This window comes from Giraffa tippelskirchi, chromosome 10 (genome assembly GCF_054371585.1).
Source record: "Giraffa tippelskirchi isolate mGirTip1 chromosome 10, T2T-mGirTip1v1.2.pri, whole genome shotgun sequence".
NCBI lineage: Eukaryota > Metazoa > Chordata > Mammalia > Artiodactyla > Giraffidae > Giraffa > Giraffa tippelskirchi.
The window spans coordinates 148,705,701-148,722,187 of NC_137284.1; the positions used below are offsets into that span (position 1 = coordinate 148,705,701).

General features: G+C 44.6%; 1 protein-coding gene and 1 gene segment (V, D, J or C); one reads left to right on the plus strand and one right to left on the minus strand.

The window, feature by feature from the left end:
- Nucleotides 1-2,307: 2,307 nt before the first annotated feature.
- LOC145523675 (T-cell receptor beta chain V region E1-like) lies at nucleotides 2,308-4,144 on the plus strand. The segment is given in 3 exon segments: nucleotides 2,308-2,461; nucleotides 2,739-3,037; nucleotides 3,435-4,144. Coding segments are annotated over 3 exon segments (558 nt in total).
- Nucleotides 4,145-11,073: 6,929 nt separating this feature from the next.
- LOC145523669 (putative inactive serine protease 58) lies at nucleotides 11,074-16,143 on the minus strand. The gene is made up of 5 exons (XM_081534379.1): nucleotides 15,787-16,143; nucleotides 14,016-14,154; nucleotides 13,314-13,573; nucleotides 11,608-11,747; nucleotides 11,074-11,524 (listed from the first exon to the last, which is right to left on the minus strand). Exons 1-5 carry the CDS (start codon nucleotides 15,830-15,832, stop codon nucleotides 11,375-11,377), a joined length of 735 nt encoding a protein of 244 aa, XP_081390505.1. The 5' UTR covers nucleotides 15,833-16,143; the 3' UTR covers nucleotides 11,074-11,374.
- Between the last annotated feature and the right edge of the window lie 344 nt (nucleotides 16,144-16,487).

Sequence of the window (16,487 nt, forward strand, 5' to 3'; positions counted from 1 at the left end):
TAATTAACAATTACCTACTGATGCTCAGTCTACCTGATCTTTGTTGCAAAACTCCTCAATACCTTGGCTTCCTCCCTTGCTTCCCCCACAGCAGTTCTCAGGGTTACTTGAGATGCACCCTCCCTGGCTTGAAGTCCTAAAAATTCCCGTCAAATGAAACATAACTCCTAACTTTCAGGTTGTGAATAATTTTGTAGTCAACACTTAAATAGAAAAAAAGTAGATCCTCCCCCAACAACAAAAAAAGGGGAATCAGCACATGTTACTTAGAACATAGTGCGATTCACAGTTTGTGCACGTTTAGATTATGCAAACTTGAAAGTGTGATATAGAAAATATTAATGAAGTTACTTTATACATGTTGTTGGTGATCAGTAAGTAAGTTGTATCTGACTCTTTGTGACCTCATGGACTGCAGCACACCAGGAGATTAAAGACTAATACGTGTGTGTGTTTAGTCGCTCAGTCATGTCCAACTCTTTGCAACCCCGTGGACTGTGGCTCACCAGGCTCCTCTGCCCATGGTGATTCTCCAGGCAAAAATACTGGAGTGGGTTGTCATGCCCTTCTCCAGGGGATCTTCCTAACCTAGGGACTGAACCCAGGTTTCCCACATTGCAGGCGGAGTCTTTACTGTCTGAGCCACCAGGGAAGCCCACAAAGACCAGTAAAAGTGACTATAATTGTCATATTTTTATTGAATTGGAAGTTTACAATTGCAACATTAGAGGTCGACTCCTACTAAGTGAGTCTTAGTAGGAGCTCTATTCTAAGAAATTTTCATGTATTAATCCACTTACTCCTATGAACTAGCTTCCAATATCATCTCCGACTTACAGAGAAATGAACTGAGATCCAAGGTCACACTGCCAGGAAGTGGCAGCTCTGTGAGTTGTTGGGAAAATACAATTAAAAATAAAAGTGAAAGTGAAAATCACGCAGTCCTGTCCACCTCTTTGAGACCCCAGGGACTATACAGTCCATGGAATTCTCCAGGCCAGAATACTGGAGTGGGTAGCCTTTCCCTTCTCCAGGGGATCTTCCAAACCCAGGGATCGAACCCAGGCCAGGTCTCCCACACTGCAGGTGGATTCTTTACCAGCTGAGCCACAAGGGAAGCCCTAAGAGAAGCAATAACCAGTCCTCAAATGAGAGGACTTGGCAGTCCGTTTCGGTAATCCACAGTCCATGCTGAAGTACCCTGGGAAATGGGGTGTCTATCTGTGTTTGCTAATTGGCTTTACCAAAGGAAAAATAAATGTCATACTATTTTTCTATTTTTTTTTTTTTTGTGGCCACCCCTGTGGCACGCGGGATCTTTGTTCCCCGACCAGGGACCAAACCTGGGTCCCCCGCAGTAGAAGTGCAGTGTCTTAACCACTGGACAGCCAGGGAAGTCCCTATATCATATCTTTATGATGAAATCATTTTGCAACTTGGTGCCAGGCATCTGCTCTAGACCAAGTTAGGCTCATCTTCCTTGATGATTTTATTCCAAAGAAATGGTTACAGGTCCTTGAGAAAGACATGCCTGGGTCTTAATACTAGCAAGAAGTGATTTAGCTTTTAAGGAGAGTATGGTTTGTACATTTCAAAGAGATAGAGAAAGAATAAGTTTTCTAAATAAATGCTCTAAGAAAATGGAGGGGAGGGAAGTCTCTTCCCTTATTTTCTTCTTTTGTTTGTATTTGCTTTTACAGAGGAAAATACAGGTCATCAGAGATGAGTGTTCCTTACCTACCACCAAAGTTGCCCTGCAGGAGCCTCTATGCATATAGGAAAATGTCTCTGTTCAATCTACAAGTTTCACTTGGTTGTTGTTTAGTTGCTCAGTCGTGCCGACTCTTTTGTAAACCCCATGGGCTGTAGCCCTCCAGGCTCCTCTGTCCATGGATTTCCCAGGCCAGAATATTGGAGTGGGTTGCCATGCCCTCCTCCAGGGGATCTTCCTGACCCAGGGACTGAACCTGTGTCTCCTGCATCGGCAGGAGGATTCTTTACCACTGAGCCACCAGGGAAGCCCCGTGACTTGGTTTCATTGAGTTATTTTAATTCCTTGTGAAGATATAAGACACAGATTCAGTGTCCCATTTCTAGGAATCTCTCTGCAAAGCAGCCGAGAGGGTGCAGGTCCAGGTACATTCACCGAGGCCCCGGGGTGAGTTTGGGGAGCATGTACGTGTGTGTGTGTGTGTGAGTGCGTGTTGGTGTGCTGGAACAGGAAACTCCAGTTTGAGGTTTGAGCTTCAGTGAGAAGATGAGACAAGATACTGAGTTTCCTGGAAAAGCCACTCCCTCTTGAGTGTCAGGCTCAGAGAGTCTCAGCCGCTAATCGGGCCTCCCAGGTCAGCGTCTGCTCTCCTGCCTGGTGGCTCCGTCCCCCTGCCCTGCTGGAGAGGCGAGGGAATGGCACCGTTTTCCATCCTGTGGGGCTGGGTGCTCCTGGCTGCCGTGAGTACAGGTCAGGGGCCTGGCAGAGACAACCACTTGGTGGACTGAGGGAGGAAAAGAGGGACTGGGTCACGGGGGCGCCTGTAGGCGCAGAAAGTTTGGCTCCCTGACCCCAGCTTGCCAAGACCATCCTGTGGTCCCCTCACCCTGTGAAAGGACCCCTTCTGCAACAGCTTCCTCCCGGCACCACTCATGGGATCCCTCTTCAGGCTTTGGCTGCAGCTAGAGATTTCTGGTGGTGACCACTACCCCCAGGAACTTCAGCCTGGCCGGCATGTGTGTTTCAGATGCAGCCACGAGCTTGGTGGAGCAAAGGCCCAGGTGGGCCCTGGTATCCCGCGGACAGGCTGAAACCCTGCAGTGCATCCTGAAGGATTCCCAGTACCCCTGGATGAGCTGGTACCAGCAGGATCTCCGGGGGCAACTACAGGTGCTGGCCAGTCTGCGGAGCACCGGGAATGAGGAAGTCATAAACCTCCCTGGAGCGAATTACCGGGCCATGCGGGTCAGCGAGAGCGAGCTGAGCCTACACGTGGCCAATGTGACCCAGGGCAGAATGCTGTTCTGCGCCTGCAGTGAAGGCACAGTGAGACACTCTAACTGGGAAAATGAATAAAAACCACCCCCTGGGTCCCAACCACAGACCCAACTTCCTCCTCCTCTTTCCCCTCTGCCATGATGGCCCTCCCCCACCTGGATCCTCCCTTCTGGCCTCTTTACTACAAGCAGACTCTCCCTGCGCTTCAGAGAACACTCAGCCCAATGAGCTCAAGGTTTGATCCGTGGGCTCAGCAGCTACTTATGACTCTGGGGAAGATTTCTTCTCCTTAAAGGTTAGGTTCTGTGTCTGCAAAGCACCGACGCTAACTCCCCGACTCAGAAGGTTGCTTCTCGGATTAAACAACCCAGTTCAGGTGAAGCCTTTAGGAAAATACAGAGGCATGTAGGAAGGACTTAATCACTGTTGGCTATTCTCTCCACAGGGGTGGTGTTATGCTAAGTTGCTTCACTCGTGTCCGGCTCTTTGTGACCCCAAGGACCGTAGCCGGCCAGGCTCCTCTGTCCATGGGATTCTTCAGGCAAGAATACTGGAGTGCCCCCCTCCAGGGATTTTACCAAACCAGGGATCGAACCTGTGTCTCAACGTCTCCTGCATTGGCAGGCAGGTTCTTTACCTCTGGTACTGAAGAAGGAATTCATAGGGCCTGGACTCCATCTTAGGCCTGTTCATGCTGATCATGTTCAGCCACCTCTCTGATGGACTCTGAACTCTGTGCTTAGTGCCTGTGGAAACGACAATAGAAGGATAAGACCCCCTCCGGACAGGGGAACCTTGAAGATTGTATCCAGGTTACTCATCACCTAAGAGAAAACACACACTGATCCCCCTACCTCCGGACAGGTCATAAATTTTTTTCTCTAACCTCGGGCTTATTGATTATTGACTGTTTGAAATGTAACCTCGGGCTTATTGATTTTTGACTGTTTGAACACATAACACATGAATGATGGGGTTATTGTGATTGTATTTACCTTTCCTTTGTTTGTGTAAGTCACAAGGAAATTTAGGTGGTGGGTTCAGACACGTACCCATGGAGTATAAAAGATTTTCACAAATGCTGGTCGGGGTCCTTGGCTAAGAGGAGACTCTGCCTTGGGCCCGCCGGTGTAATAAACTGCACTTCACTATCTGCATCGTCCTTCTGAGTGAGCTTGTTTCCCGGAACACGTGGCTATAACAGTACCACCTGGGAAGGCTTAATCACTGTGAACTACTTTCTGCACAGTAGGCATGGAAAACTCAGCAGTGGCCACAGGACTGGAAAAGGTCAGTTTTCATCCCAATCCCAAAGAAAGGCAATGCCAAAGAATGCTCAAACTACTGCACAATTGCACTCATCTCACACGCTAGTAAAGTAATGCTCAAAATCCTCCAAGCCAGGCTTCAGCAATATGTGAACCGTGAACTTCCAGATGTTCAAGCTGGTTTTAGAAAAGGCAGAGGAACCAGAGATTAAATTGCCAATATCCGCTGGATCATCGAAAAAGCAAGAGAGTTCCAGAAAAACATCTATTTCTGCTTTATTGACTATATCAAAGCCTTTGACAGTGTGGATCACAATAAACTGCGGAAAATTCTGAAAGAGATGGGAATACCAGACCACCTGACCTGCCTCTTGAGAAATCTGTATGCAGGTCAGGAAGCAACAGTTAGAACTGGACATGGAACAGCAGACTGGTTCCAAATAGGAAAAGGAGTACGTTAAGGCTGTATATTGTCACCCTGCTTATTTAACTTATATGCAGAGTACATCATGAGAAATGCTGGGCTGGAAGAAGCACAAGCTGGAATAAAGATTACCGGGAGAAATATCAATAACCTCAGATATGCAAATGACACCACCCTTATGGCAGAAAGTGAAGAGGAACTAAAAAGCCTCTTGATGAAAGTGAGAGAGGAGAGTGAAAAAGTTGGCTTAAAGCTCAATATTCAGAAAACTAAGATCATGGCATCTGGTCCCATCACTTCATAGGAAATGGATGGGGAAACAGTGGAAACAGTGGCTGACTTTACTTTTGGGGGCTCCAAAATCACTGCAGATGGTGACTGCAACCATGAAATTAAAAGACGCTTACTCCTTGGAAGGAAAGTTATGACCAACCTAGACAGTATATTAAAAAGCAGAGACATTACTTTGCCAACAAAGGTCCATCTAGTCAAGGCTATGGTTTTTCCAGTAGTCATGTATGGATATGAGAGTTGGACGGTGAAGAAAGCTGAGCACCGAAGAATTGATGCTGTTGAACTGTGGTGTTGGAGAAGACTCTTGAGAGTCCCTTGGACTGCAAGGAGATCCAACCAGTCCATCCGAAAGGAGATCAGCCCTGGGTGTTCATTGGAAGGACTGATGTTGAAGCTGAAACTCCAATACTTTGGCCACCTGATGAGAAGAGTTGACTCATTGGAAAAGACCCTGATGCTGGGAAGGATTGGGGGCAGGAGGAGAAGGGGACAACAGAGGATGAGATGGCTGGATGGCATCCTCAACTCGATGGACATGAGTTTGTGTAAGCTCTGGGAGTTGGTGATGGACAGGGAGGCCTGGCGTGCTTCGGTTCATGGGGTTGCAAATAGTCGGACACGACTGAGCTACTGAACTGAACTGAACTGAGGCATGTATAAAAAGCATATTGCATTTTAAGATCAGTATCAATGCCCAGAGGAAAGAAGGACGCCCAAAGAAATCCTGGGAGCCCCGAAAAGAGTTAGAGTGAATATCTCAATGTGTGATTCCCCGCCCCCGCCCGGCATGCGTAAACAAGCACACGTTTTCCCGATTAGATCAGCACCACCTGAACTTCCCACGCCACGATCTCCAGTTGATCTTCTTAAAAGCAAGATCCACAGAAAGGGCCTGACCTAGAAAGGACCAAGGTCTGGGTTCTGGAGTGGAGGGCTCACCAAATATTGACCTAAAGCCATGTCTCAGAAATGAGTCTGCAGCCCTAGGAGGGGTGCATGTGGACTGAGGGCAGAACAGCAGGCTCAGCCCCAGATGAATGGCCGGGAACTACAGGGAGGGGTGTTATGAGAAAGACCCCCGTCCTGAGACCCCTGCAGAGAATGCAGAGAAGGGAGACTGGACTGCCACTGACCCACCCCGCTTCCAGCTCGGAGCTTCCCCATCCCAGACGGTGTGGTCCACATGAGCAGGTAACTGGGGTGCAGGGTGGGCGTGAGTGAATGCGGAGGCATTTCAAAGGCAGCCCCATCTTTGATGGCACAGTAGGTGGGTGGTTTGCCAGGCAGAACTACCAGCCCCTACCTGCTCTTTCCTCAGCGCTTGAATGAGAAACTTTCTCCACCAGGGGGCGCCATCTGCCCGCAGATCTCCATGGCCTGCACAGAGGGCATGATGGCAGCCATAGTGTTGGTCTTCTCTCAGCCCGGCTCAGGTGTGGTGATGAACACCTGCCTGGCTTTAGAAGACAAGGACGACGAGGAAGAGGAGGTCGAGGGCCTGGCATTTGGATACCCGAGTCCTCTCTCTATGGCATTTTGGTTGCATTTTCGTCAGAACAGCTGCCAGAAATCCCAAAGTGAGATAATCAAGGTGCCTAGCACTGCATTGAGTTTTCAAAGGGTATGAGAGTGATGGCCTTGGGATTCCTCAACCCCAGCTCCCTGTCTTTAGCTTCCAGTGGGCGATTTTTTTTTTAATTTAAAATTTTTGTTATTGCCTTGTTCAGTTTCATCAAGAACCACAGCTTCATTTTCTTTTGGTCACACTCTGATGGCATGTAGACTGTTAGTTCCCTGATCAGGGATCGAATTCACGCCCTTCGCATTGGAAGCATGGAATCTTAACCACTGGACCTCCAGGGAAGCCCCAAGTAGGCAATTTTCTTCTATTCCAGTTGTCATAGCTGATGACTCTAAACCAGGGCTTTTTTCCCACCCTGGTTCCCTAACTGAGCAGAACTCATTTTATGGTTTTCTCAAACCCTCCCATCCTTGAAGGAAATACACAGAGGAAAGAAACTCTAAATTAAATTCTATGAAGTCTTTTAAAGCCTCATCATTGCAGTAGCTGGTGTTCATTTCTGTGCACAGGACCAAGCTCTAGCCTGATCTTCACCTGGTTTTTTTACGATCCTGCCCCATCCGGTCACAGCTTTGGGGATCATAGCTTTTCAGCCTGGAGAATGGTGTTTATAGGGAGTGTCCCCTTACTCAATCAGCATGCTCTCCGAATCCTAATGTCTTATTAGGATCTGAGGAGAGAAATAGGTGACACCCCTATTTTCTTTACAGAAATTCTGAACAAAGTGAGAGAGATAGAGGAGGAGGCAGATGAAGAGGGAAATTTCTAGCAACGTGACTTACAGAGCTGATAGAGAATATGGCTCAGACACGTGACAACAGCAGGCTTCCTAAGGCTGTGACTTAAAATTAGAAAGACTTATCCCACCCTTCGGGGTACTGAATCATAGATGCCATCCTATTTTCTGTTAAAAACCCAACATGCACATGAACAGAGAAGCCTTGAAGAAGAACTTTGCAGGGGTCACATTTTCTCCTCTTTCAGTATCATTTAGCTCCTGCTAAAGAACTTTTTGCATTTTAAAGTATAATAACTTGCTAAAGGAAAATAGACAATGTCAAGTTACTAATTTCACCTGCTTCTCCAACTTCTAAAATGAAAATGAATGAAACAGCACAGTAATGTTTTGGAGCCTTTAAGAGGATTCTTTCAAGGACTCGCCATTAAAATGGGATCCCAGGAGTGAAAGGTCAAGTTGTTATTTGATTTATGTAACCAAAAGCAAGCCAAAACAACCTCAACAGATTTGACAGCAGTGGAGTGATGTGAGTCAATAAGCTGAAGTATTCCAGCCTCCCTCTTTGCTTACAAACTTGTTAGTTATATTAACTGATTTAATTCCCTTTGAGCCAAAGAGAGCCTGGGTGCCCTAGAGCAGGGGTCCCCAGTCTCCAGATCTACAGCCGGATGATCTGAGGTGGAGCTGATGTAATAATAACGGAAACAAAGTACACAGTAAATGTAACGCCCTTGAGTCATCCCAAAACCATCCCTGGGCCCTGGTCTGTGGAAAAATTGACTTTCATGAAACCAGTCCCTGGTGCCAGAAAGGTTGGGAACCACTGCCCTAGAGAATGGGTCCTCTGCTAAGACTGAGTCTTCTTTTAAGCCTATAAAAGAAGTGTCCCTATTTACTTGGTGACTTAGGCTCTGCAGATGAAAACATAGCTAAATTTTTTGAGAGATCCTGGTTATGAATTAGTACTAATTTGTGGTGAAGGGGAAGATATTCTCAACACTGTCCTGTGATTGGAGTGGGGCTTATGAAGATTGGAGGATTCATGGTTTGTTTTTTTTTAACTTAAGTCTTTCCTAGAGCAATTCTTGAACTCTTTCCTGGAGCTCTGAATCTATTTCACTAGTTCCTATGTGTACTATTGTGGGGCAGGGCACTTTTAAATCTGCAACCTGTAGAATCTCTACAACTATTACAATCTCTTCTTGGTCTGTGCAGTGAGGGCTTTTGTTGTAGAAAGAGCTAAGAGGAAGCTGATAAATTTCCTTCAGTAAACGTAAAGCATGAGCGCATTGCAGATATGAGTACTACCGACACAGACTTGAAATGAGCCATGTAATCATTTCTATTTTTATACTCCCACTCAGTTCTTCAATCTGGCCAACTCAAAAGAGTGGTGGGGAATGATAGTATTCGATTATTGTGTTATCAGGTGGTCATGCCAACTATACCTGCTGTTCCTTAGGTGTTAGTTGCTCAATTGTGTCCGACTCTCTGCAACCCCATGAACTGTAACCCACCAGGCTTCTCTGTCCATGGGATTCTCCAGGCAAGAATACTGGAGTGGGTTGCGATTCCCTTCTCCAGGGGATCTTCCTGACTCAGGGATTGAACCTAGGTCTCCTACACAGCAGGCAGATTCTTTACCCTCTGAGCCACCAGGGAATGAGCATAACAAGTACATTTTTGTTACATTGTCTTGAGAAGGTCAGAATTACTTAACTCTCATTTGGCAGAAGGAGGAGTATATCCTCACCTCCATGCTCAGAGAGTCATCATTGCTCTGGGTCTGTACCTGAATGTCGTCTTTAAGAGACTTGACAGTCTCAAGGGATACTCTTCTGGTCTGCTGTATTGATGATACCAAGTCCATAGCGCTAGACAACAAGAAGTAGCCAATTTCCCAGATACCTTGGAAAGGCAGATGTGTGCTAATGAGTAGGTTATATAACACAGAAAAATAGAGTCACCTGCTTCTGTAGTGAAACTCTGGATGTATGTTGGGTTCCTCCACTGAAATGGACACTTTGTTGAAACTTGGCATTAAGAATGATGTCCAAAGACCTCTAAATTTTATGAGCAATGTACATCTCATTAGGATATTGTGCTCTGAACCGTTGAATGAGAGATCTAAAAAGTTGCTAGTTTGGGTGAGACTGAGTCAGAAAAGACCCTCCAGCCCACACAAGTTGAAGTGCAATTGGTTCTGTTTCTTGTGTTTAAACTCTATAGCTCCAATGGTGCTAACAGTATCTTTAGCAACCTACATAAAGCTATGGCAAAGCCTAATGAGAAAATCAAAACAAAATTTCCTAAACTAGATGGCAAAGTCATGATAATTTGGGGGGGGGAATAACTTCTGGTTAGTAACTAGGGTCAGGTGGAGATTAAACGCCAGACTCCAGCTCACCAGTTACCATGAAACTCACCCTAGGTGGTTCTATCATTCTCTATTTTTCATGAACTTGGATGTGCTTGGTAGTATTTCATTCTCAATTAGAAACATAAACGGAACAGAGGTAAATCAGCCCCTGAAGATTCAAATAAGTTACATAAGCAATTGCTCTGGGCAGTCTTTCCTCGATTTACACTTATGACCTCAAAGAGATTTTTCCCTGAACAGTTTACTGAGGGTGAAAAGTATTCACCTTAATTATGCATAACTTTCACTGATATATGGATCCCAACTGCATGTGTGCATGCTGCATGCATGCTAGGTTGCTTCAGTCATGTCTGACTCTTTGTGACCCCATGAACTGCAGCCCACCGGGCTTCTCTGTCCATGGGATTCTCCAGGCAAGAATACTGGAGTGGGTTGCCATGGCCTCCTCCTCTTGTGATATTAAAACCCCTCAGAGGGATGCCATGAAGGAAGAAGGAGAACTGAATTCTTCTCAGGAGACAGAAGATCAATCAACATTATCTAGTTCTCATTCCTGAGGTCAAGATCAATGTGGATTTCTTGAGAGTGGCTGATGCTCTGCCCTGGTAGACACTTGGAAGGAGCAAAATGGGGACATGGGGATAAACTATTTGAGGAAGAATTAATGTACTAGAGTTTTGCAGGGTCAGTTTGGAGGAGGAAAATATGGTATCCCTGAGAATTCTCACCAAAATTCTCTCACTGCAGAAGACTTGAATGAGCAGATAGACAAGCTGGTCTGTTCTAAAGTCCTTCTTCATTGTTCTCATTGCTTTTAAATGGCTCCACAAGCAAAGTGAGCAGTGGAACCAAATGGAGCATGTGCAGAGACTTCTTGCAAAGACCTAATTTGCAAAAGTGTCACTGACCAATCTCGCCCTTGGTATAATACTGGTCAAAGGCCACTCCCCATGGAAATCTATCAAGTAAAACTCTCAGGTGGTAACTGGAGCTGCAGAAGTGAGATGAAAAGAGAAGAAAGAAGGAAGAAAAAGGCAAGACTGTTTAACCAGGGGGAAATGAAGCTCCTAGGGCAGCTGGCATCATAGAAAGAGCACATTGGGAAAATCCATCCTGTATTCTCTGTTCATCTGCTGTGTCCTAAACCCCAGTTACCTTTGGTATTAACCTCTCAGAGCTAAGTCCCCACTGAGAATGGTGCAGAATGAATGTCCAGAATCCATGTCTGGAGCTGAGAGTTGTGGCAAGGAGAAACCGAGGGCACCATTCCTCCTACAGCGTCCCCCCTTAAGCCCTCTCCCTTCCCTGGGACTTCTATTTAGTCTGATCCTTCTCAGACTTCCAGCTGGCATGTATAACTTGCCCAAAGCACATGTGATTGAATCCAGAGCAAGTAGTAGGCTTTATGTCACCCAAGATGCCAATTGAGTGACTTTTTTTTTTCAGTAAGGCAATGATCAGTTCATTAGAGAGGACACAGTCGCCACTTCATAAATTCCAAGAGGTATGGAGTTTGCCATCATCATCAATAGGGGAGGAGGAAGTGCTGTCATATATAGTCACATACAGGGAGGTAGCAGTCACCCACCCTGTGGGGCAGGAGTAAGACAGACCTGTGGGACCCTGGTTAGATTTAATTCTGAGGCTGGCCTTAGGAACAGGTGGTGTCACAGGGTCTAGAATTCCTGCCATGAGAACTCAGTTGTTCCGGATGGTATTTTCAATCCAGGGTGTGTAGTTAATGATTCTGGTATAGATGCCCACATCGGCTCTCAAAACACACCCATCCGCAAATGTCAGGATTCCTTGAAGTACCCCATTGCACACTGCTGGGGCAGCTGTGACTTCCTGCCAGAGAAAAGGAGACCGAGTTATTTTTCTGGCAAAGGACACAATAAGATGGGGATGTTAAGGCACTGAGAGTGCGTTACTTTGCAGGGCAGCCTCCTTCCTGGCACGATGCCCATGCACAGCATATTGTCTCTGATGCGGATGTTTTTATATGCTCTGCGGCACTCAGCTTTGGAGATTACGGAGATATTCACATTCTGCAGTGAGTCAGGTTCCTTGTCTGGAAGAAAGAAAGAAATAGAACTTCCTTAAGAGTTATGAGATACCAAACTTCCTTCTTTCCTTTCCTTCGTTTTCAACATAGATCCTCTCCTGGTAGAAACAAAAGGAGTTCAAACACAGAGAAATCAAAACTGCGGCCACTAAGACATTAGAAAGTGATCAGATTAACAATTTCTCATGATACAAAGTATCTATTTATAAAAGAGGTTAAATTCTTGGAAGTTAGAGGTAAATACAAGACATTTCTGCAATGAAGTGAAACAAATTACTTACAACTTTTTTCTGGCAATTCAGACATTTTAAGTGTCTTTTAAGTTGGAATTTTTATTTTCAATTTAATTTTATCTTACTTTTTGAGTTTTCAGGTTTATAATTTGTCCCATAGTTTATATTCATCACCAACTCCTTTCTAAAGTTTTTAATTGAAACACACTGACATGAAACATTGTATAAATATGAGGTATACAGTATATTGAGTATCTTTATTTGAAAATAGTATATTAATTTTTTAAAAGAAAATGATTGAGATTCTTTGCCTTATTTTCTAATCTAGCAATAACTGTATAGCGCAAATTTTCTTTTGGAAAGGCCTTTTTAGGAAATGCTTACTTAACTACTTCATGAGCCAGATCAAAATAAACTGCATTTTTTGTAAGTTACATCTCTTTTTGACTAAAGTGACATAACACAGATAAATCAAACATGCTGCTTAACAGAAAAGCATTTGCCTATTTCCAGAACTCAAGTTGTCTCTCAAAGAACAAGGAATTTCTACCTTTTTTTTTTTTTTACTGGAATAAAGTTGATTTATAATGTTATGTTAGTTTCAGGCATACAGCAAAATGAATCAGTTATACATATATATATATATATATATATATCTCCTTGCTTTTTAAGATTCTTTTCCCATATAGGTCATTACAGAGTACTGAGTAGACTTACCTGTGCTATATATATAGGTCCTTATTAGTTATCTATTTCATGTATAGTAGTGTATATGTCAATTCCAATCTCCCAATTTATCCCTTCCAATTTTCTGATGAACTGAGTGAATATTCATTTTTAAAATGTTACCCGTTAAAAATCTTAAACTTTTGTTGATCTGTATCACAATTTTGCATAAAGAAGTTCTGCATGATTTAGCACAATATTATGTATTTATCTTGTGTTTACTACATAACATAATTTTGCTCTATTTCAGGGCTTTAAGTTTCTTTAATGCCTGCAATGGTTTGAAACCATCTAATGTAGTTTATGCCTCATTTCAGAATTAAGAAAATTAAGGCTCCAAAGGTAAAGTGACCAATGAGCTGTCATACAGCAAAGCAAATGAAGACCAGAATCCAGACGTCTTCTTTCCACTAACACATCTGTCAGATATGAAAGCAAAGATGTAGAAAGATACAGAAAAGATTTCAGGACTCCTACAGTGAGACTCTGGAGAAGGCAAAGGAGATGAAAGGATGAATGAAAAGGTTAGAAGAAAGTTCAGTGGGAAGAATGGCAGAAGCTAAGTAAGAGTGCAAGTAGGAGAGGCGTGTGTCTGGCTCTGAGAGCTACTCACAGAGATCACACAGGTTGTAGGCCCAGGTAGAGACGGTGCACACGTCGTGTTCTGTGGCAGGTTCTCTGGGCAGGCTGACCATTTTCACGTAATCGTTGAGTCCAATATGGGTTTGCAGCTTGATTAACATGAGGTTGTGCTCAATAGAAGTGATGGAAAATTGTGGGTGATGAATCATCTTCTCATAACCAGCCACTTGTATATATTTTTCTTCATTTAGACTGGATGGTTTTGTAAGCCCCAGTATTAACTGAAGCTTCCTGGAATAATAGGGATGTTTGTGAGAAGACTTAACAGACATGGATTATCCATCCTTCTGGACCTTTATGGGGCTTCCCTGGTGGCTCAGATAGTAAAGAATCTGCCTGCAATGCAGGAGACTTGGGTTCAATCTCTGGGTCGGAAAGATCCCCTAGAGAAGGAAATGGCAACCCACTCCAGTACTCTTGCCTGGAGAATTCCATGGACAGAGGAGCTTGGTGGTCCAAGCTCCATGGGGTCACAAAGAATTGGATATATGACTGAGCAATTAACATACTATAGGCCTTGATGAGCTCCTCCCCAAAGCCTTTTCTCCACTACTGAACATCTCCAGAATGTCTCTCAAATTCCATTTAACTGAGTGGACCCCAGGGAGGATTCTGGTCTGTGCCCAACCTGAGAACGCAAAGCATAGGGTGACGTTGGAGGCTTATTACTCACGGTAAGTTACAGTGTGCAGCTGTGATCACCCAAAGAGGGTGGATAAGGACTCCAACACAAGGCAAGTAATCAGACTTCAAGTAGATCAGGTAGGGGGGAGTAATGGCATCTTTGTAGTCTGGATCAAAGGTCAAAGCAACTGGACAGAGACACATAGAACACAAATTCTGAGACTGTTTTTCAGATATTTTTCGAAAAAAACAAAGGAAGATAACTCAATAGACATGTTGCCCCACCCTTCTCTCCAGGACTTTTATCTGTAAGTTGAATATGTAAACTGGATCACTTTGTTCTAAAACATGAAGAAAATGATAAAAACACATATATTTCATAAGATGAAAGGTGTTTTCCCTTTTAGTTGCCATTATGTTTTCTTCAAAGTATTGATCAAATACAACCTTCCTTAAATATCTTCCAAGATTCAGTAGACATATGACAAACTGACTCATGGAGAACTTCCTATCTTTGCCATGTTTAGAACGCTTTAGCCAATATTATCCCTTTCTCCTGATACTGCAAGGCTGAATGATATGTGTCATTTAAAGAACAGAGCAAATGCTACCAGAGTCTGAGAAGGGAGGTAACCATTCATTCAACAAATAAATATTGAGCATCTAGTATGTGGCGGGCTCTAAGGGCTTGGGCTACATAGTGAACAAAACAGAGATATGCCCCTGCTGTCATACATTCTGATGAGTGGAGACATTCAGTAATAGTAAACACAGGAATACATCAGTGGTATAGTATGTTGGGTGGTGATTAGTGCAGGAAGCAAGGGAAGGGAGGTATCAGAGGTGTGCATGCATGTGTGTACGCATGTGGGTGGGGTGGGGTCATTGTGCAGTATTACATCAGTAGTTGGGAAGACCTCAGGGCCAATGTGAGAGACGAGCAATGTAATGAAGACGTGGGAGTTAATCAGGTATCTGGGGAAGGGAATTCCAGCCATAGAATATGTTTGGATTGAGAGTCCTAAGGGCTGTTTAAGGCACATTACAGAGGCCATGGTGGGGGACAGGGAGAAAGGCAGGAAGGGAAAGAGGCCAAAGAGGTGATGCGAGATTTTGTAGCATGTTGTAAGGACATGAACTTGTCTCCTAAGTGACACGTGGAATCACTTCAGGGTGTTGTGTAAAAGAGTGATGATAATTTCCTTACAGAGGAGTGTGGTGTTAAGGCATATAAAACAAAGAGGCCTGTTAGGAGAATGATTTGGTAATAAAGACAGAAGAGGGTGTCTTGAGCCATAGTGATCCATGGAGGTGGTGACATGTGATTGGATTTAGGAAATGTTTAGAAGACAGAGACAACAGTAGGTTCCAATCAGATTGAACGTGGGGTATAAGAGGGGACTCATGAATACCCCAGGGTTTTTGCTTGAATGACTGGAACCATGTCTGGACAAGACCTAAACCCCTGAATGTTCTGCTATGTCCATTAGCTGGACCCCTGTTTTCCACCCTGGACTCCACTTCTCATTCACTCATACCAAACATCAGTTCTGTTCTCCACAGGCCCAGAGTCAGGCCTCGGTCTTCCTTAGAGGGTCTAGGGTCAGGTTTCAGGGTCCATGCCTCCCCCCAAAGCACCCAGGCAATCCTCCTGAGGCAAAGACACAGGAAGAAAGCTGGCGGGGACGCTGGCAGTGCTGAAGGAGCGAGTCAGTCCTGCGCTTGCCATCTGGAACCTTGCCTCCTGTCTTCACCTAGCTTTTGTGATTCCCTCAGGATTTCTCTTGGGCAATTAAGGAGAAAGATACACAGATACTCACCAGGCAGGTTCAAGAGAGCCCACAGGAGGATTAAATTCATAATCATGTCGAAAGCCTTTTCAAAAGATGAGGTTCAGTGCCTTGAAAAGGATGCCAAGGAAGGAGAGAAGATCACTAAGATGAAGGAGGAAGAGGTTCCTGGAAGAGCTGGAACAACTGTTATCTGAATTCTTTCAATTGCAGGATTGAGTTCCTAATGCGGTGCCCGATATCAGAGGGACATTGACAGAGACCAGATGACTTGGTCCTCGACACAGTGGAGAACGGACCTGGAATCCAGCATTTCTCTCCCCCTCTTCAGGGAAAGATGCACCAAATTTGAGAGATGCTGAAGCTCACAGTGCTCCCTGCTGTGTGAGTCTCCAACACCATATCTCTCTTTGAACTACAGACTGATTCCTCCCACCTTTGTGATGCTAACCCTCATCTGTGTGACCCTGACATTTATTTCCAGTGACCATAACCCCACCCTCAGGGGCTGATCTTGACCCATCTGCTTGACACTAAACTCCTCATTGAGATACACGAGTCCTTTCTTCCACGTCACTACTCATCCATTTCTCTCAGCCAGCCAGCCAGAGATTTACACTATGTGTCTGATGTGTGCTGGGTTGCATGCTCATGTAAGAGGTACCTAAATGTGAAGACACTGCCCCAGCTGCAAAGAGTTATAGACTAGTGGGAACAGCAGGTCTACAAAC

Coding starts and splice junctions, on each gene's coding strand:
- LOC145523669 (XM_081534379.1), bottom strand. CDS start 15,832: ATGATTATGAATTTAATCCTCCTGTGGGCTCTCTTGAACCTGCCTG. Junction 11,748..13,313: donor CTACAACCTGTGTGATCTCT/GTGAGTAGCTCT, acceptor TCTTTCTTCCAG/ACAAGGAACCTGACTCACTG. Junction 11,525..11,607: donor GAAGGAGGCTGCCCTGCAAA/GTAACGCACTCT, acceptor TTTCTCTGGCAG/GAAGTCACAGCTGCCCCAGC.